This window comes from Gaeumannomyces tritici, assembly GCF_000145635.1.
Source record: "Gaeumannomyces tritici R3-111a-1 unplaced genomic scaffold supercont2.1, whole genome shotgun sequence".
NCBI lineage: Eukaryota > Fungi > Ascomycota > Sordariomycetes > Magnaporthales > Magnaporthaceae > Gaeumannomyces > Gaeumannomyces tritici.
The window spans coordinates 5821505-5841183 of record NW_008804545.1 but is presented as its reverse complement, the minus strand read 5'-3'; the positions used below and the strand labels follow the sequence as shown (position 1 = coordinate 5841183).

Below are 19679 nucleotides of genomic sequence, written 5' to 3'. Positions count from 1 at the left end.
TGAGCTCTCCCGCCGCCCCACATGCAAGCTCCACTCAGCTGCGTCAAGACGGCGCAGGTCCAATTCGATCTGGAAATTCTTTGGACCTCAGGTGCTGAAATCGCGACTCGACGCGCCGAGCCCAAAGTGCTATCGCCAATTTTCTGTGCATCATTGACGGCCCCAAACGTTGCCTCCCTGCCCCGAGCACCTCCAAACGACTTGCGGCTCCATTTGATGGAGCTGCTCGCACCATGGATTCTCGCGAGCCGCTTTTTGTCTACAAGGAGACCCGCCTGAACCTCGAGCCGTCGCTGAGCACCACCGTCCACATCCACCTGAAGTCCTCCAACGGAGCTGGCCACTCGTCACGGAGCAATGGCCGGTCGTCGGAAGACGAGCGCGCGTACCGCGTCAAGGGGCTCGCTTCCGCATCGGCCGTCTTCTACCGCCAGCATCATAGCAGCCCCAGGGCTTTTCTGTGGAGGATACTGGACGGTGGGCGCATTCTGAGCTTGCAGGCAGCCGATATACACAGACAGGAAAAGGTCGTCGATGCGCCGCTCACCGTCCACGTCCACTTCCCCTCTCCCTTGAAGCCGAACTGCGTCGCCCTCGCCGACCCAAAAAACCTCGACGCCTTGAGCATCTTCGCCTTCGACGAGTCCAACAACCTACACTCGCTCCTCCTCAAGTCCGACGTCTTCCGAAAGCGGTCCGCCTCCGAAGCGGTGAACCCGGCCGATACGCCGAAGCCGTTCCTCCCCGCTGCGCTGGGATTCAAGCACGTGCATCGGCTCGTTGCGGTCAACACGGACAGGCTCCTGGCCACTCTGCACGACGGCGGTCTGCTCGTGTTCGACAGGACACACGGCCATGATGGTAGGTTTGGCATTGGGGCCCCTGCACTCTCGCCGACTCGCTCTAGCGGCACGTAACGAACTGACTAACCTTCTCTTCAGCTGTAACGCCATGGAAGGAGACGTTCTACAACTCCTCCGGCTGGACACAGGGTCTACGCAACCTGCTCCCGTTCCAGAGCGGGCCCACGGTCAGATATGGCAAGGTCAACATGGACCTCACAGCCGCGACGTCCGTGGCCGTGACTTCGATGGGCATGCAGAAAACGTCCTTCATGTTTACCGTCTGTCTCGACCATCGAATGAGGATCTGGAACGGTAGCGGCGCCATCCTTTTCACCGGCGACATTCTGAACTCGGAGCGCAACCCTCAAGAGGTGGGGAAATGGACCATAGACCCTTCTCAGTCGAATCTCGTTCGGGTGCTGGAGTGTGCGGAGGGTCATTGTTTGTGTGTGACCTATTCTCCCATCGGCACCGGCGCCTTCAAGGTCTGGAAGGTTGCTGCCTCGAGTCCCGACTCTATCATTGTCAAGGATATGTTTCCGGACCACAACCTCGCCCCGCCAGCTCCATCGTCGTCTGACATCTGGACCCTCGCCGACTTTGGCCTAACCCAAGATCCCCTGTGCGCGAATCGGCTATGGGTCCTGTGGAAGAACAACCTGACCTATCGGGTGCAGAAAGTCGACTTCAAGCTTGATACCATCGAGGCGGCTTGGGCAAACGAATGGGTCGACGTTTTTGCGGACCATACCGCGCCCCCGGCTCAGAGCGCGAATCCTTGCGACCCCACAGATGCGACGGAAAAGTGGCTGCAGATAATATTTGCCCCCGGCCGCTTCACGCGCAGCATGTTGGAGACGGCCCTCGCTATGTACGAGGGCGGAGTCGGTTCTGCAAAGACCAGCTCGGGCAGTGGCAAGAAGAGCTTGGTCGAGTCTATCTGCACAGTTCTTGGGTCGACGGCAACCCTTGAACGAGACTCGGCCGGAGAGATAGACTACGGGCAGTTCAGGGCCACGAGTGAAATCCACTGGCGGCGCTTCTACCGGCTGCTCGTCGAACTTGACAAGCAGCGTGGAGAGGCATTGTCTCTGGCGGTCGACCCTGTCTCGGGCCTCACGTGGGTCGTTTGCGCAGACTGCGTCTCTGTGGTGCGGGCGTGCAGCAAGCTGGAGCGAGTTTATCACAACCTATCCTCCCCCGAGAGCAATTACCAGGCGACGTCGTGCCTGTTGACAGCAGGGACATCATTCCTTGCTAGCTTCTCCGATAACATGCTCCAGATGTGCGCGGCAGCCCTGCGCGCCGAGCTGTCGGAGGACTCGTCCAAGACCGACTATGAGCGGATCCAACACTTTTCTGAAAAGTCGGGCTTCTGGCGGCTGGTCACGGATGAGGACTGCGCCCAGGTTCTAGAGTCTCTGGGTGACGGTTTCAAGCTCGTGAGCTTTGATCTCTACCGGTCCCTATTCTCACTCGTTGGCGAGACCGATAACGCCCAAGCCCGTGATGTCCGCGACCCCTTTACCGAATTCGGCAGGAAGCTGGTCGTCAAGGGAACGCGAGACACTGCGGAGCTACACTGGCGCATACTCTTCAGCCAAGTCATTCTTCTGGTCCACATGGAGAATGAACAGGACAACGAAGAGGACGCAATACACTCGAGGCTCGACATTGGCCAGGTTTACAGACAACTGATCCTGGCGCTGCGGAGGTTAGAGCTCGTGCGATGGCTGGCAAAGACCGAGTTGAGCGTGCCGCTACCAAAAGTGGACCGTTCCAACGGGTTACAACAGCTTGCAAACACCTCCCCTGCCCCGTCGCATAAGTCGGGAGACGAGACACACATCATCTCGACGTTGGAGGCCAGCATCAGCCACCTTCTCGGCCTCTCCGAGCCGAGCGGGGAACCGATGGCCGCTATTTTGACCGACGTAATGACCGACATCTGCGCTCCGGACAGCAACATGGAGCTCTCCACTGCGAGAACCCAGTGTCTTCTTCTCAAGCGTGATCGCCCGGACCTTGCGATAGAGCTGGGGGCTTTTGCCAAGCAGGACCCATTCTCCACCTATGTACAGGGGCGCGTGGCTCTTGCACTCAGGGACTACGATGTGGCCTTGGTGCACTTCAAGAAAGCAGCAATCGGCATGAGTACGCATGCACCCCAAAGGCCCTTCATCGATCAAACCCAGTACTCTGGTGCGTTTATGCTAACTCTGGTTTTCAGGTGTCCCAATGAAACATGCCGACCGGCATAGCATGGGTCTGCTCGACGACACGGAGTGGAATCTTCTCAACAACGGGCTTCCCAACTACTACGCTCACATAGTCTCGCTTTACGAGAGGCAAAAGGCATACTCGTATGTTGCCAGCTTCGCACGGCTGTCGCTCCAGTTCGCCAATGGCCAGGACCCGGCGTCGGCCTCGACTCGGGCAGAGATGCTCAGCAGGCTATTCGTCTCCGCGACGGCGATATCCCGATTCGACCTGGCGCACACGGCGCTTCTTTCCATGACGGACGCAGCTCTGCAGCATTCGTGTCTCAAGCGGTTGGTGGAGAAGATGTGCGAGACGCAACAGAACGCCGAACTCATGAACCTTCCATTTTGCCACCTGCACGACTCTGTGGATAGGATCCTGGAACAGAAGTGTCAGGCGGCGGCGGCGGCGGCGGCGGCGGTGGACTCGACCCAGGCCGGGCGCGGCGTCCCGTGGCACCAGGTCCTGTACGCGTGGCGGGTCCACCACAACGACTTCAAGGGGGCCGCGGCCGCGCTCCTCGACAGGACCAAGAAGCTCAAGAAGCTGGGCGAGGGGGACAAGCTGCTGGGCGACGACGTGCTAGACACGCCCGTCACGAGGCAGTACCTGATGCTCATCAACGCCCTCAGCTGTGTCGAGCCCAAGGATGCCTGGATCGTGTCGGAGGAGGAGGCCGGCACCCACGGCAAGGTCGCGACGAGCGGCGTGGACGTGTACGAGTCCATCGACCTCCTGGCCGGCGCCGGGACCGGCGAGGCGGCGGACCTCAGGGCACTGGCCGCCAACCTGATGCCCGCCGACGTGGACCGCGCCTGGAGGCGGGTCCTGAGCCTGGCGGACCTGAGGAGGGACTACCAGGGCGAGCTGGACCGGATAGCGGCGATCCAGAACAACCAGTTCGACTTTGCCGTCGGGGACGAGGCCATGGACGAGTCGTGATTTGCGCGGAGCGTGTAATGCGTTTTTAACAAACTATGTCTTTTTTTCTTTCTCATGGGTGGGGAGGGACGGCGGATACGTCGTGGATACATGTCTGCCTGTTGTTGAAAGTAATATCTACGATGTCCCGAGGCGTAAAATGGACTTTGGGATTTGATGGCTTTTTACGTGATGATATCTTGATGAATTTTTACATGAGTCTTCGTCGTTAAAATGTCCGCTACAAAAGAATCAACACAGCTGTGTTCGGGATGCAGGCCTTGCTCCCGTGCTGGGTCGCTTCACTGTTTCCTCGAGGCAGACTCGCCCCCCATATATATCATTGCGAGTCATTTCCTTCACAGCTGTCTGGCAATTATCGCTATACCTTTATTAAGCTAAACAACTGGAACTGGCTTTCACAATGAATTGACCACCGCTTCTGACCCATCGTTTGAATCTACATAAATCATCCACCACGGCACCGCTCTGGGCCGTTCGTCTCTTTAGGCTGAGGCAAGCCGCGGCAGACAGGGCCAGGCACAAGCCCGTTGCCCCAACACACGTAAAAGCAAACAAAGAAAAGGCTCACGCGGGAACAGACTGTATCCTGCTCTCCGGCGGCGCTAGCTGTTGGCTCCCGTTGAGAGCCTCCGGTGGTTGCCGGTAAAGAATGATCTCTGACTGCTTGAAATATCTCCTGGCGTCTATTTGCAGAGGGGTGAGGAGTCAGTAGGGCAATTAACGGCTGAGATTTGACCAGGAGCCAATGTGTTGGCTAGAAGTTACGTACCCTCGTCAATGAGAACTAGGCTCAGGTAGTATCTGGTGGAGAACTTCTTGTTGACGTCTCTGAAAGTGGGGGTCAGATCGAACCCTCCTAGGAAGAGTCGAATTGGAATTGTTTCGCCTCTTGAGGGGGAGCCATCCATGATCTGGTGGTAACAAGGTAAGAAAGTGTCAGTCAGCTGTGGGTTGCAACGCTCAACCGACCCAGGTCCGGAATCCATGTCTTGGCATACCTCGAAACGGACCAGCGTCTCGCTCTCGTTATACTGGTTGGGGGCGGCGCCGGTGGTCTCGCGCCTGATGATGGACAGCTCCATGTGCTTAATCTTGAGCCTGACAAGCAGGAAGTAGATTCGGCCGACAATGACGTCCTTCAGGTGGTATTTGGACTTTGAGTACTCGAACTCGATGTGCAGGCAGTCCTCGATGCCGACGTCCATCTTGATGCTGCTGTTGATCTCGGGCGGCATGACGTAGCTGTAGACCCAGATGTCCTTCTCGCGGATCACGTCGGCCATGCGGCGCGAGACGGTGACGCGCACATAGTAGCGCAGCTTGACGTTGATACCGCCGTACGACTCGTACTGCTTCTCGACGTTCTTGAAGTTGAAGTCGAACGTCTGCGGGTGCTGCAGCTCGCCCGGCGCGGCCAGCTCCTGGACGAGCGACAGGAACTCGTAGTGGTTCCCGCGGTCGAAGAACATCTCGATGGTGCCGATGAACTGCACCTTGATGCCCGTGTGCTCCAGCCGCTTGCCGTCCTTAGGCCGCACCGTCACGGCGCCCTTGACCGACTCGCCGTCCATGTAGAGCGGCGCCTTCTCGCGCCGGTTCTTGTCCAGCTTGATGTCCACCATGGACCGCTCGTCGCCGTCCTCGAGGACGATGTCGATATCGACTGGCGTCGAGAAGAAGTACGACATGGCGGGCGAGCGGGGGGAGCTGCAGCGGCAGCCGGCGGAGGCGGAAGGTGGTGAGTTGGGCGTGCGAGTTGCGTTAACGCCAGGAGGTGGGGAGGCGCCGAGGTTCGTGGTCGATACCTCTAGGTAGCCTTGCGCGGGCCTTTCGTTTGGTCGGCGCAAACGTGATAGGTGCTGTTCCTGAGCTCAGGGGTGGGATCAATTGATTGGGAACAACAACTTGGGCTCAGCGCAGGTTGTCAAATGAGTTGTGGTGGAACTCGTCGTCGCGCGCTGGTATCGCTGGGCCGATTGTGCAGTGCTTGGCTCCTGGGGGAGCTTCCAAGTCAATTTAATGACGAATGAGCACGAGAATGTCGGAGGCATCAGCGGCGGCGGCCTTGGTTGCAGCGGCTCCACCCAGCCCAAGCAGTTCTGCTCCGCGCTTCCGACGAGCAGGGAGCAGGGACCAAGTGACCGCCCACTTCTGCCCCACTTCGAGCGCAAGCCCCCTCCAGCCACACACAACAGTGGTTTCCTGCGGCTTGACAGCCTAGTTAGCCCACGCCTGCGGCACACACTTTTTTTTGGCCCTGTCAATGTCAAAACCCGTTATTTTCTGCCCCCGCCCAGCTTCCTCCCTTTCGATCTTTGGGACATCGTCAACTCAGTCGACCACCACAGAACGCCGTCAAGATGCGTTACATTCACAGTTCGGAGCAATTGGAGATTCCCGAGGGAGGTACGTTTAATTTGCGCTGTTCCTCGCCCGCGACGCCCGAAACCGACCGCCCCGACGAGAACGCGATCCACGAGCTCCGAAGCCGACGAGCCCAGCGCCGGACGCTTTTCGAGAGAGAATACTGGGAATCTGCTTGCTGACTCTTCCGCCCCCTTCCGTACAGTCAAGGTGCACATCAGGTCTAGGCTTGTCACCGTTGAGGGCCCCCGAGGTATTTGCCCTCCCACACCCACCACCCCACTACCACCGATGCCCAGGAGCCTGCGCCGGCGAAATGCATGAAGAAATGAGGAGGATGCGACGGGCTGCGAACACGGGCCAGGGCCGAATGGACAATTCGCATTGCGGGAACGGTTTCTGACGGGGGATTGTTTTTTGGAAACTCCACAGGAAAGCTCACCAAGAGCCTGAGCCACGTCGCCGTCAACTTCTCGCAGCCCAGCAAGAACCTCGTCAACATCGAGATCCACCACGGCAACCGCAAGAATGTCGCCACCCTCCGCACCGTCAGAACGCTGATCAACAACCTGATCATCGGCGTCACCAAGGGCTACAAGTACAAGATGCGCTACGTCTACGCGCATTTCCCCATCAACGTCAACCTAGACAAGAACTCGGAGACCGGCGTCTGGGAGGTTGAGATCCGGTACGTCAGCTGGCACTTCCGGTTTCGAGTCGGATCAGTGACTTTTCTTTGTGTGGAGGACATATGGGTGCCGTTTGGACCGGTTGCGACGCTTGGTCGCGTGAGGAGTCTGTTTTGCTGACTTACTGTCGGGGGATGGACGTGTAGCAACTTCATCGGCGAGAAGCTGGTGCGCAGGGTCGTCATGCGCCCTGGTGTCGATGTTGAGGTTTCCAAGGCCCAGAAGGACGAGCTGATCCTGTCGGGCAACTCGCTGGAGGACGTGTCGCAGAGCGCTGCCGATATCCAGCAGATCTGCAAAGTCCGGAACAAGGATATCCGAAAGGTAAGCTAGCTATTCCCGTGCACCGCCACTGCCCCCTGTTCAGGGTTTTTTCTCATTTGGCTCTTTGCTAACTATTGGCTTAGTTCCTTGATGGTATGTACGTGTCGGAGAAGGGCAACATCGAGGGTGAGGCTGCGTAAATGGGACAAGAGCTACCTGCTTTCTTTGTGATTTCCTCTTGGGTCTTCCGGTGCGGCAATGGGTTCATCAACGGAGTTGCATGTTATGCGGTGGAAAATCGCCTCATAGCACATGAGCAAAAAAGACATCTTTTCGACAGGAGCGCGGCGCCATTGCTGTGATGCGGCATCACCAGTCACCACGGAGAGGACGGGGGTGGTTCTTAGGTTACACCCCAAAAGGATTGAAGAGAACAAATGGGATCTGGTACGGCTGAGGACCGAAAACCGGTCCGACTACAAAGGCCTCACCTTAGGATTGTAACATGATTCTCGAGGCTCAGGATGTAGACGACTCAATTTTATTTCATTTTCAGTTATTCGTCTTTTTTATTATCTTGGACGTGCATTGCCAGTAATTGGGCACCCACATTGCTTTTCCTCCGCTCGTCTCATGTGTCGACATTTGCCTCGTGAATCAACTCATGACATGCTCTTGAAAACGTTGAGAGACCTGACGGGGGCCTCTCCTTACACTCCCTCGTCTAAGCGTCCCTGGCCGAGAAAAAAATGGTGGAAGGGAAAAAAATTAGAAAACGGAAAGGGGGAGTTGCTCAGATCAAACCCGGTGAAAATGAGCTCTTGGAACCAACTCCGGCGATAAACACGAAAATGCCTCCGAGGGTAAAATGACGATGGGGGTTGTGGTGTTGGTGGTGGTGGCGATATCGAAGGGGTGAGTCGAGAATGGAACGGGACTTGGTATGTACCGGGTCTGGTCGTTAAACCTTGCCGCGAAAGAGATTCGAAAAGGACGAGAAAAGGGGAAAGTTGCAGCTGTGAAATATACAGGTCGGGCGACGAGTTGTGCGGAGGGCGCCATCCGGCGATGGCAATGGCGATGGTTCGTCAACGATGCTATGATCGCCTCGTGCCGTGCGAAGGGTCTCGCGATGGAGCGCGAGAGTGCCTACGCGAGGGAGCCACAGAGGGTCTGCGCGACGGCCCTACCGAATGGCGTGACTGGGACACCCTGGTCGTCTCGGTCCGACGGGTTCTCCGACTGTCCCTCGTCCTGCCAGTCCTTGCACTACCTGTTATTGGGGAAAGTTTGGTCAGTAATCATGCAAAACTTAATCCTCACCACCTTGAACCGACCGATTGCTGGCTGAACTTACTGGGACTTCCACTGGTGTACGAGTCGGTGAAATAAGAGTTGCTGACTTCGCTCCTCGGCCTCTTCTGCTGCTGTTTCTTGGCCTTGTTCTCGCGCCTCAGGCCGAGGAGCAGAAGAATGGTGCCGGCAGCACCCGCAAGCCCGAGCCAGCCCGTACCGCTGCTCTTCTTCTCCTTGCGAGCGCCTGCGGCCGAGGGGCGGCCGCCGAACCAGCTCGAGTGAGTGTCGCGGCGCGAGTGCACCGAAGAGGGTCTGCGGCTCGAGCTGCGGTGGACGTAGCGCTCCTCCTCAACCGTCACCTTCTCGCGAGTTGAAGAGTCTTTTTTGCCGAAGCCGAGCAGGCCCATGACGCCGTGCCAGAGACCGCGCATGATGCAGCAGGCACAAAGCAGAATTAGGAGAATCAGGCCGACAATAGCGCCAATAACGATGCCAGCAATAGCGCCCGCCGAGAGCCCACCACCTGTGCCGGCCGCGCCATCCTGCTCCGCCGGGGTGCCTGTGGCGGGAATTTGAGTGCCAGTCCCCGTCGGGACGCCGCTGGTGACACGGTAGGGCGCGCTGTACTGGGTCGTGACGACCTGACCACCGCTAGTGTATGTCGTCCAGGCTCCGCCGCCGCCGCCGCCGCCGCCGCCACCACCACCCCAGCTCCCGTCCTTGGGAAGACAAACCATCTTGTCCCTGTCGCACCTCTGGTTGGCGGCGCAGCAGATGGAACCGCATGACTCCCAGCCGGAGCCGGGTGGAGGAATGCAGTTTCCTGGGCCCTTGGTGGTGGCGGCAGGGAAGAAGGTGCTGCCTGTGCTGGTGAAGGTCTGGGTCTGGGTCCAGGTGGTGGTGAAGATGGCGTAGCCGCCGCCACCGTTGGCAGTGCAGCCAGCAATGTTGTTGGAGGTGTAGCACTGCTCGCCGCCGCGACAACAGTACTGGTTGTCCATGCCACATGGCACGCAGTCGCGCGGCCTGACGAAACCATTGCCGGCCGCATCCTTCAGATTGTCCAATGGATACGGGTGGGCGGCAGCGGGTGCCGCCATCCATGTCGCAAGGACGGCGGCGGCAGCGACCGCGTCGGCGAGGCGTGAGTGTGATCGGCGCATCATTCTGGCCGGCGTGGCTTGTGCGAGGAGGGACGAGCTGTGGCGCGAGGAATGAACGACGCGATGCGCACTGGAATGCAGGCTGCCGAGCCGCACAACCGTCGGTGCGCTTCCCTCTCCTGCCTCAAGTCGCCAGACACTTGGCGGGCGAACCTCGACCGTATTTCGATGTTTTTGTGCTGGGCTGCACGCCTCGGGGTGCCTCGGGGTGGCTGAGATGAGCCTCGGGCGGTGAGCGGCAACCAGAAAAAAAAAATCGCCAAAACAATCGATTCGATCGGCGGGTCCAGGTAAATTGGAGCTGTGATCCTGGAGCTCTCTGCCTCCTTTGACACAGGCTTCCAACAGCGATGCGAAACTTGGACCCGAACCGTTGGCCAGGAAAGAAAAAAAAACGGCGGGAGAAAAAGAAGAAGTCGTGGCTTGTCTCACCCGCAGCGAAGTGGTGCGAGGGCTAGGTTGGCCTGCGGAGCGCGGAATGCAAGATGAAGTGTGATGGCCAGGGGAGATGAGAGCGGGGGATGGGCTAGGGTATGCAGCTGCCCAGAGTGGAAGGCGGTAATAGTGGCGCTCTAATATGGTGGATTGATGGGGGTTGAGCGGTGGAATTGTGGTTGGAATGCGACCAGGAAAATGGTGGAAAGCAGGGAGAAGAAGTGAGAAAAAACCAAGGACAAAACCAAGGACAGGACCAAGAAGGTGGTTCGACTGGCTAGCCAATTGTAAAGTGGTGGTTAATTGCTGTTTCGGTCAGTTTCGTTGCTTCCCAACCTCCCCGGATTGCTGCCGTCGAGCCCAGCCCCTTGGATTTTGTGTGTCCCTGACAGGATTGGCGATGCTGGGTCCTGCGCAGCTGGCTGGCAGCGCACTGCACAACACAGTCAATTTCCCAGCCCGATTTCCGCTGCCTAGAATCGGTTGTTACTGGGTAACGTGTCAGTCGGATGCACAGGGCGGGCAAGGGAGGAATCTCAGCTTTTTGTCCTCTTTTCTTCTGTGATGACGAGCCGTTTTCTCCTCTCTCTCTCCAGGTTGCTTAGATGCGCTGGCAGGTCCCCTTTGTGGCCGATATTGGTGACCGTGGAGACAGAAAGTCGAAGTGCGTCGCTACCCCTGGCCTCTGCCAGCTCAGCGCTTGGGCTGTTTACTTGCCCCGCAACGGTTTACTGGACAATTATCGCGCAGTTCGCTTATTTCTTATCGACCCAGTCAGTGCCTGGTGGGATCCATCCATTGGGCCCGCATGCGACGGGAAAATGACGGTGGCGGGAGCGAGCCTCGACAGACGTGCTCACTTGCTCGCCTGCTCACTTCTTGCGCCGAGACTGCTCTACTATGTTGCTCTTACAGTCTGACAACCCAGAAGTGGTGCGTTTGATGAACGGGAACGGCGGCATACAGAGTGCTTCGCCAACAGCACCAAATGCATGCTGTTATATCCCAATATGTCTCAGCGTGGCGACCCAATTAGCCTTCAGATACTACAGCTCCAGTGCGGCCATTGCAGAACTGCTTGCCGCTTGATTTCCGTGTCATTTGCCGCAAAATATGCGATGCAGCGAATTGGCGGCGGGAACTGCATTTTCGAGTCCGGCCGAAGGCGTATAAGCATGCCGATTTAAACTTGGAACCTTCTATCCTGGCAACTCTTGGTGACTTTCAAAGTACATGACCCACCATGTCGCTGAATGTCACAGCCATGGACGTCAACCCGGGCCCTAACTTTGGGAATTGGTAGTAAATAGTAAGTAATAGTGATATCCTGCATCCGGAGATTCCAAAGGTGAGCGTTATGTTAAGGAAGCATTTGTCGTGGTGGTGTAACATGAGTGAGAACCTAGTGTCTACCAATCGATTTGCCCCAATTCCACGCGGTCGGCTGGGCTGCCTCCGCCGAGCGGTCCAAGCTCCAAGCAAGCAATTCCGTCATCCGCCCACCTTGCACCGCGCAGACCCAGTCTCTGTCGCACCAAAACGCCGAGGCTGTCCCGGGCCAGACGCAGCGAGCACCCGCACACGGCAACGGCAGCAAAGCAAACCTACCCGACCCCGGGACCCCGAACCGAGCTATCCACACCACTTTCAACCACCGCCGTGCCCAAGATCCCGCGCCCGCACCCGCACCCGCCGCAATGTCTCTTGACCCTCCCCCCTTCCTCGCATCGCTCCAGAACAACATCCGCCAGCGGCCCATCCCCTGGGAAGGCGCCGTCCGGGCCAACGTCCTGACCGATGACCAGCTCAAGCGCATCCGCGCCGTCGACAAGGCCAAGCCCGACGCCCGCCGCCGGATGGTCGAGGCCGATCTGGACGGCTACTGCGCCCTGTTCGTCGGCGAGCCCGGCAAGTCCAGCCTGCTCGAGTCTTCAAACAGCCAGTCCAACTACAATATCGTCCGCAACATCCTGGTCCTGCTGAGCGACCTGCTCGACGCCGTGCCCCCACTGGCCAAGGCCCTGTTCCGGGACTCGGACCCCTACCGCCACTTCCTGCCGCTGCTGGCCCAGACCTCGGGGCCCGACGACCCCATCCCCATCCCCCTGCTGACGTCCACCGTCCTCGCCGCCCTGGCGGCCAGCACCCGGGACGAGTCGCCCGCCACGGTCCAGAAGGCCCTGCCCGTCATCCTGAGCTACCTGTCCACCCTGACCAAGAACTCGGACGCGGGCCTGCAGGACATTGGCGTCCAGCAGTACTCGCTCCTGTTGTACGGCTCCAAGTCGCGCCGCCAGTTCTGGTCCCAGAGGAGCGAGACGGTCGCCCCGCTGATCGACATCCTCTGCACCGCCGCCGGCTCGTCCAACGGCGACTCGTCGAGCCTCCGGGGCAGCTTGCGCGGCAGCAGCGTCATCGAGGGCTCCATCGGGGGCGGCGTGGGCATACAGCTGCTCTACCATGTCCTCTTAGTGCTGTGGCAGCTCTCTTTTGAGGCCGAGGAGGTCGGTTGCGACCTAGAAGAGTATGTGTTCTCGTGTTTACCGTCCCCGCCCCCGCTTCTCTCCTCGGCTCCATTCACACCCTCCCCTGTCAGTATTATGCCCCTCTAAAGAGCTGTCGACTGACCATGTTCCGTTTCCTTTTCCCCAGGGAGTACAACATCATCTCGCTCTACACCCAGCTCCTGAAGCTCTCGCCCAAGGAGAAGACGACGCGCCTCCTCGTGTCGACCTTGCACAACCTGCTGTCGGCGAACCGGGCGAGCCTGCTGCCGGTGGCGACCCTGGCGCGGCTCCCCGGGTTCCTGGCGACGCTGTCGTCGCGGCAGCTGACGGACCCGGACCTGCTCGAGGACCTGAAGCAGCTCCGGGAGATAGTGGAGGAGTACATGACGACCAAGACGACGTTCGACGAGTACGCGGCCGAGGTGCGGCTGGGCCACCTGCGCTGGTCGCCGCCGCACCGCAGCCAGGCCTTCTGGGCCGAGAACGCGCGCAGGATCCTCGAGGAGAACAACGGCGAGGTGGTGCGGCAGCTGGCCGACATCATGAAGAAGCCGTGGGACGGTGACAAGCAGGTGCTGGCCATCGCGTGCAACGACGTGGGCGCCCTCGTGCGCGAGGTGCCCGAGCGCCGCTCCCAGCTGGAGCGCCTCGGCCTCAAGACGCGCGTCATGGAGCTCATGGGCGAGGCTGACGAGAACGTCCGGTGGGAGAGCCTGAGGGCCCTGGGCGGCTGGCTCAAGTACAGTTTTGAGAACAGCAACGGCGTCGGCGGCAACAGCAAATAAGCGGGTTCGAGTGCTCGGCTTCTTTTCATGTTTTTTTTTGTCAGTCAGTTTAGGGCTGGCTCCTCGGCTCTGTGACCCAAATGTGAGGCATCACAGGTGATTGCATATGCCATTGTCTCTCTTGCTCGCTCGCTGGGTGTGATATTGGGGGTGTGTGGTGGGGATTTGTCATGGCTATCTCCTGAAGTCTTGGGTGCTGGTCTCATCATCGTCATGGTGTATGTTTTTGTCTCCATGTTTTGTTGGGTTATCTTGAGCACGGTCTCGCATGACTGTTTTTCGAAAGCAGCATTGATTTGTTACTGCATGTCTGTCACGCTCCTACGGATTTGAAAAGTGGTTGGGCACGGGCGTGAGCCTGATAGCAGCTTGGTGAAGAGGCTGCCAGCTGAAAAGTTCACTGTTGGTTTTGCCTGGCGAGAGACGGCCCCGACTTGTACTTTACCTTGGGGATTTCATTTAACGGCCTGTAAAACAGATGGCATATCCTCGACGTTCGCGCCGCCCATTCATGCAAGGTTCATATCTTTACATATCTGATCCTCCCGCCGGTTTTCCTTAACATCTGCCAAATGCATATAAAAGTTAGAAGCAAAGATAGGAAGCAGGAAAGATGACTTGGAGGATGCGTTTGGATAATGGGTTCTGCTCCCCGATTCTCGGCCTGGCTGCAAAATGCGCCCACACCTTCATCCGCCTGTTGCCCCGCAGTCGAGCACATGCAGATGAAGCGTGAAGGTCGATGGCAAAGCAAATCCAACAGCTCAGCTGAACTGAATGCCACAACGATGGGATATATAAACTTGCAGACCAATGGATGAGAAGCAAGAATCGGAGCAAGTCAATAACAAATGTGTCCATAGTGTTCAAATTCAACCCGTTCCTGCATGTGCACGTATTCTCTCCGTCGGGAGTGGCCGACCTGTGGCCCAATTGGGTCTTCCGTCGGCAACCAACGTCATTCGCCGACGGCAACCGCCCACGTCCGATAAGAACCGACCTGGGCACACCTACCACGGCGGGCATGTGTCGGACCCTGTTGGCCGAGTTGTAGCCATGTATAAGGCTTCATCCATGATAGCACTTTCTGCGGAAACGGAAAGGACACCGTCGTGAGCAAAGATGAGTGGCCTCAGATCAGTAACGAGCCTTAGTAGGCAATCCAATTCGGTGCTGCGCCAGGCGTCGTCGTACCGGGGCCTCTCCCGCCTATCGCCGGCCGCCTCCACATTCCCGGCACTGGCACAGCACAAGCCATGGCCAGCAGCGGCCCTCACTAGCGGAACCATGGCCGGCAGCTGGGTCGGACCTAGACGTTGCTTCGCCTCCGAGTCGGACGGCAAGGAGCTTGGCAAGACACCGCTTTACCACCTCCACGTCACGCACGGGGCCAAGATGGTGCCGTTCGGCGGCTTCCACATGCCGGTGCAGTACTCCAGCAAGTCGGTGAGCGCGTCGCACCACTTCACGCGCGAGCGGGCGTCGCTGTTCGACGTTAGCCACATGGTGCAGCGGCGCTTTAGCGGCAGGGGGGCCGCCGCCTTCCTCGAGCTCGTGACGCCGTCGGGCATCGCCGACCTCGCGGTCCACCACAGCACGCTCACGACGCTGCTGCACCGCGGCACGGGCGGCATCGTCGACGACTGCATCGTCACCCGCCTCGACGACCACCTCTTCTACGTCGTCACCAACGCCGCCTGCCGCGACAAAGACGACGCCTACTTTGCGAAGGAGCTAGCCGCCTGGGCCAAGTCCCACTCGGGCGCCGCCGCGACCGCGGTGGAGCATGAGATCCTAGCGTACCGCGGCCTGGTGGCGCTGCAGGGACCCCTGAGCGCCGAGATCCTGACGGGGATACTGGCCGAGCCGGCCGAGGTGGACGTGCCGTCGTTGCACTTTGGCACGTCGCGCTTCGGCCAGGTCCGGCTGCTGGGCATGGAGGTGTCGAGCCCCTTGCTCATCAGCCGCGGCGGCTACACGGGCGAGGACGGGTTCGAGATCTCGATCCCGGCAGACGAGACGACACCCGTGGTCGAGGCCCTCCTGGCCTGGGCGGGCCCGGACAGGCTCGCGCTGGCGGGGCTGGGCGCCCGCGACAGCCTGCGGCTCGAGGCCGGCATGTGCCTGTACGGCCACGACCTCGACGACTCGACCACGCCCGTCGAGGCCGGCCTGGCCTGGGTCATCCCCAAGGCGCGCCGCCGCGCCGACGCCGGGTTCCACGGCGCCGAGGTCGTGGTGCCGTCGCTCACGCTCAAGAGTAAAGGGGGCGCCGGCGTGGAGCGCCGGAGGGTGGGGCTGGTGGTTGAGGGCGCGCCGGCGCGCGAGGGGGCCGAGATCGTCGGCGGCGAGGACGGCGGGGAAAAGCTCGGGGTGGTGACGAGCGGGTGCCCCAGCCCGACGCTGGGCAAGAATATCGCCATGGGCTACATCAAGGACGGGTTCCACAAGGCCGGCACCGAGGTGGCCGTGCTCGTCAGGGGCAAGCCGCGCAAGGCCGTCGTCACCAAGATGCCCTTCGTGCCCACCAAGTACTGGAAGGGTTCGGCGCCGGCTTAGACGGTGCCAAATCTATGTGGGGGTATTGCAGCCGGGAGGTCGGTACGAGATGGACATCTTGAGACTTCTTAGATGGGAGCTACAGGTCACCCTTCATACACTGCAGTAATGAGACGATCATGGGAACCTCGACGACGCGACGCGGCATTTAGAGGAATCAAGTCAACTGATCACCTCCTCTCCAGCATGTGATAGAAGGCGTAGGTGCCCGGTCTTAAACATGCAATGCCTTCCCGCGTGCTCCTGCTGCCGCGGTCACGCCAAAGAAACCTGTAGTCCGGGCTGGCCGCGAAACGAGAACAGGGACCGCGGGGTTTGGTTTGTTGCCGTATTTTCCATGGGAAGCCATCATGCACAACTGCTTCCGACCTCCCTCAAACTTAACGGCATTGTTTTTTTTCATCTTGCAACTGTAATCTCCGTCAACCGTGCGAATCAAGCGGCCGGGACATGGTGTATTTTTCACCGACTTCTTGGAGACGTGCGTTGCTTGTGTTGTGTGGAAAATGGAAGCAGAAGACAGCGCTACTCGTGCGGGCTAAAAGCGCCTGCAATTTAACGGTCCTCCGGAGTAAAGTGCGGCGGGGCAATTCGACGTTTTCGGGGCAATTCGACGTTTTTTTGTAACATTTTTCCCCAGCCAAATTAGCTGGAAACCAATGTATCGCCGAAAAAGGTAATAATTAGCCGAACTTTTGTAGGCACGGTGCACAGCCAAAAAACCATTGTAATTTTAACCCCGCCAATTTAAGCTTTGCGCTTTTGGGTTTTCCAGCCAAATTTTACCGAAATGCCCAGGATCCGGTGCGAAAAAAAGCGCAAAAAGGCCCGGGCTAATAAAGCCCGGGTTTTAATAGCCCTAAAAGCTTTTAATTAAAGCGGTTTTAAAACCTTCGCCGCTTGCGCGCGGCAGTACGGGATAAACTTTCGCTTACTGCAAAAGCGCTGGTAAAAAAGCGCCGGCAAAGTAAGGAACGGCGGGCACAATAAAAAGTTAATAAAAACCAAAAATTTCGCGTTGCTTGCGTGGGCTAACTGGAAGCAATTAATTGGTAAATTAATTTAAACGGTTTTAGGTGCGGTTTGTTAGCAAATAAATTAACCTTTTTTAAAAAACGCCGTTACCGCAATTGCCGTTGCCCAAACCGTTAATTCGATTTTTCGCCGCCGGCTAACCCTTTTTTCGACGAACGCTAAAAAAAAATAGGCTTAAACCTAGCTTTCGGTTTATAAAAAATTGTTAAAACGGGTAAAAAAAAAACCGCAAGCTATCGAAAAGCGCGCGGTACAAAATAAACTAGTATTAAAAAAATGGTTCGATTTTTACGCGCAATGCGTAAAAAAATATTAAATTAAACCGGAAAATAAATAAAATTCCAACGAAATAAGCTTTCGGGTAAGCGTATTCCAAAAAAACTTTATTTGGTGCTATACGGATATCGAAGTTTGGTTTTAAAGCAATCCAAATTACCGAAATATCGTTACGATTGTTAAAACCTGCTCGGCCGCCGGCGCAACAATCCTTCCGTTTATTATTATAGCCGGAATTTATATTAACGAAAAATACGTGCGCAACTTTTTGGATTTAAAAATAACTTTTATTACAAATAAAAACGGCTAAACCAACAATTTAATTGCGCTCGATTAGCTTAATTACTTCGTTAAGCAAGCAACGCTTTCGTTGCCCGATAAATATCGTTTATTATTAATTAACAATTACGGATCCCATTTAACGTTACCGTTTTAAAAAAGTGCGAAAAAAAAAATCGTAATTTTCCTTTTTCTTTCGCATACAACCTACAAATTGCAACTTTTTAACGTTGGTATTTTTTTAACCTTTAAAACTGCGCATTAACGGAATTTCGCACGGCAAATTAAACAAAGCGCGGTTAATTACAACCGCGCAAAATTTTTCGACGGGCTTTACAATATGCGCCGGCGTGCTTTTAAAATTAGCATTATTAAATTAGCCTGGCTTAAATGCGGGCTTTAACCTTTCGATCCGGAAATTGTGCTTAATAATTTGGAAAATCCGCTTACTTTGGCCACGTTAAAAGCCGTAATTACCAAAAAAATCGGTTATATTTTTAACGCAACCAAACAATTCCGCCGGATAAAACAACGAAACCGGTTTTTTGCCTTTTTTTTTAACGAAATTAATAAAGCCAACGAAATTTTGCGTTTATTAAAAACGCCGTTGCTTATTTTGCTGGCCCGCGATTGGAAAAAAGCCACAATTCCAACGTTGGATTTATTAATAATCCGCCTGTACGAAAACTAGCTTTAAAAACGCTTGCAATCTTTTGCCGCAACGGGCAAGCCGATTTCGCTAACGGTAATTCACGTTGCTTCCAAAGTAAAAAAAATTAACGAAACGGCAATACTTGCAAACGCGCGCGCAATTAAAAAGCTTCGGCAACGGAAAAAAGCGGATATTAATCGAAAAAGGAAAAAATTTTTAATTAATTAATTACCAAAATAAGCCCAATTTTAACGAGCAACGTACAATTGCAAACAATTAATAACAAAAGCGCGCGCTTTGCCGGCCAACGTAAAAAGCGCCGGCGCTTTCATAGCAAAAATATTAAAATAAAATTAACAATTTTTAAGCGATGGTTAAAAAATTATAAACGAAAAAAAAGCGAACGATTAAAGCAATTGCGGGTACGTTTTGTTTTGCAAAAAGCACGGCGGAACGAAATTACCGCGTTGGTGCGCTTGCAAAAAATTTTCCTTTAAAACGAGGTCGACCTTATCCGAATATATTAGCAATAACGTTGGAATCGTAACGATCGGTTCCATGCTTTCCGCAAAAAAGCTTTGCTTTTTGCCTGCAAATAATTTAGCAAGCAAAAAAATAACGTTTTTTTTTTCCCGATTAGCAATTTACCGAAATACTTTTTTTTATACGCTTTAGCAAATAATTGCCAAAAACGAAAGCATAGTCCGGAAAGTTGTGCAAAATTACTAAAAAGTAAAGTACGGTTTTAATTTTGCTTTGGCCGTCTTTTTTCCAAGCAAATATATTACGGAAAAATACGAGGTTTCGTTACCGGAAATTACGGATAACGAAAAAAAAATAAATTTAAATTACAAGCCGGTTATTAATTTAACCGGTACGGATTTGCCCTAAATAGCTTTATTTTTTGCTTAATTTAATCCACGCCTTTTACTTTTAACTCCTTTGTGCACCGTGCAAAAAGTGGTGGGCGGCTCATTACCTTTTTCGGCGATACATTGGTTTCCAGCTAATTTGGGTGGGGAAAAGTGTTACAAAAAAAACGTCGAATTGCCCCGAAAACGTCGAATTGCCCCGCCGCACTTTACTCCGGAGGACCGTTAAATTGCAGGCGCTTTTAGCCCGCACGAGTATGGCAAATCTTTTCTTTTCTAGTGGACAGAGGGGCGGATGACTCAGCAGCAGCACCCTTTCTTTGTTTTTGAGACCAGGGGTCTGGATTGGTACCTCGGAAAATCTGGGCTCGGCACGCTGACGCAGCCATGCATGGTCATGCCTACAATACGATACGTCATTCTGCCTGGTGACAGCACAATCTAGAAAGGG

The 19679-nt window shown here is 55.9% G+C and overlaps 7 protein-coding genes across 7 annotated transcripts; 4 read left to right on the top strand and 3 right to left on the bottom strand.

Moving 5' to 3' along the window:
• Positions 1-100: 100 nt before the first annotated feature.
• GGTG_01853 (hypothetical protein) lies at positions 101-4301 on the top strand. The gene is made up of 3 exons (XM_009219624.1): positions 101-861; positions 942-2999; positions 3076-4301. Exons 1-3 carry the CDS (start codon positions 234-236, stop codon positions 4047-4049), a joined length of 3660 nt encoding a protein of 1219 aa, XP_009217888.1. The 5' UTR covers positions 101-233; the 3' UTR covers positions 4050-4301.
• Positions 4228-6084, bottom strand: GGTG_01852 (vacuolar protein sorting-associated protein 26B-B). The gene is made up of 3 exons (XM_009219623.1): positions 5051-6084; positions 4822-4963; positions 4228-4735 (listed from the first exon to the last, which is right to left on the bottom strand). Exons 1-3 carry the CDS (start codon positions 5738-5740, stop codon positions 4617-4619), a joined length of 951 nt encoding a protein of 316 aa, XP_009217887.1. The 5' UTR covers positions 5741-6084; the 3' UTR covers positions 4228-4616.
• A 209-nt stretch (positions 6085-6293) lies between these two features.
• On the top strand, positions 6294-7994 carry GGTG_01851 (60S ribosomal protein L9-A). The gene is made up of 5 exons (XM_009219622.1): positions 6294-6458; positions 6622-6669; positions 6849-7104; positions 7252-7429; positions 7513-7994. Exons 1-5 carry the CDS (start codon positions 6413-6415, stop codon positions 7567-7569), a joined length of 585 nt encoding a protein of 194 aa, XP_009217886.1. The 5' UTR covers positions 6294-6412; the 3' UTR covers positions 7570-7994.
• GGTG_01850 (hypothetical protein) lies at positions 7854-10925 on the bottom strand. Its single transcript, XM_009219621.1, has 2 exons — positions 8727-10925; positions 7854-8642 (listed from the first exon to the last, which is right to left on the bottom strand). Exons 1-2 carry the CDS (start codon positions 9829-9831, stop codon positions 8467-8469), a joined length of 1281 nt encoding a protein of 426 aa, XP_009217885.1. The 5' UTR covers positions 9832-10925; the 3' UTR covers positions 7854-8466.
• An 872-nt stretch (positions 10926-11797) lies between these two features.
• On the top strand, positions 11798-14432 carry GGTG_01849 (vacuolar ATP synthase subunit H). Its single transcript, XM_009219620.1, has 2 exons — positions 11798-12787; positions 12916-14432. The coding sequence occupies exons 1-2, from the start codon at positions 11961-11963 to the stop codon at positions 13553-13555; spliced, it is 1467 nt and encodes a 488-aa protein (XP_009217884.1). The 5' UTR covers positions 11798-11960; the 3' UTR covers positions 13556-14432.
• Positions 14433-14547: 115 nt separating this feature from the next.
• Positions 14548-16632, top strand: GGTG_01848 (hypothetical protein). The gene has a single exon (XM_009219619.1). It carries the CDS (start codon positions 14678-14680, stop codon positions 16112-16114), a length of 1437 nt encoding a protein of 478 aa, XP_009217883.1. The 5' UTR covers positions 14548-14677; the 3' UTR covers positions 16115-16632.
• Positions 16633-18193: 1561 nt separating this feature from the next.
• GGTG_01847 (hypothetical protein) lies at positions 18194-18916 on the bottom strand (the record flags this gene model as incomplete). Its single annotated transcript, XM_009219618.1, has 3 exons — positions 18194-18380; positions 18621-18681; positions 18820-18916. 3 exons carry the CDS (start codon positions 18914-18916, stop codon positions 18194-18196), a joined length of 345 nt encoding a protein of 114 aa, XP_009217882.1.
• Between the last annotated feature and the right edge of the window lie 763 nt (positions 18917-19679).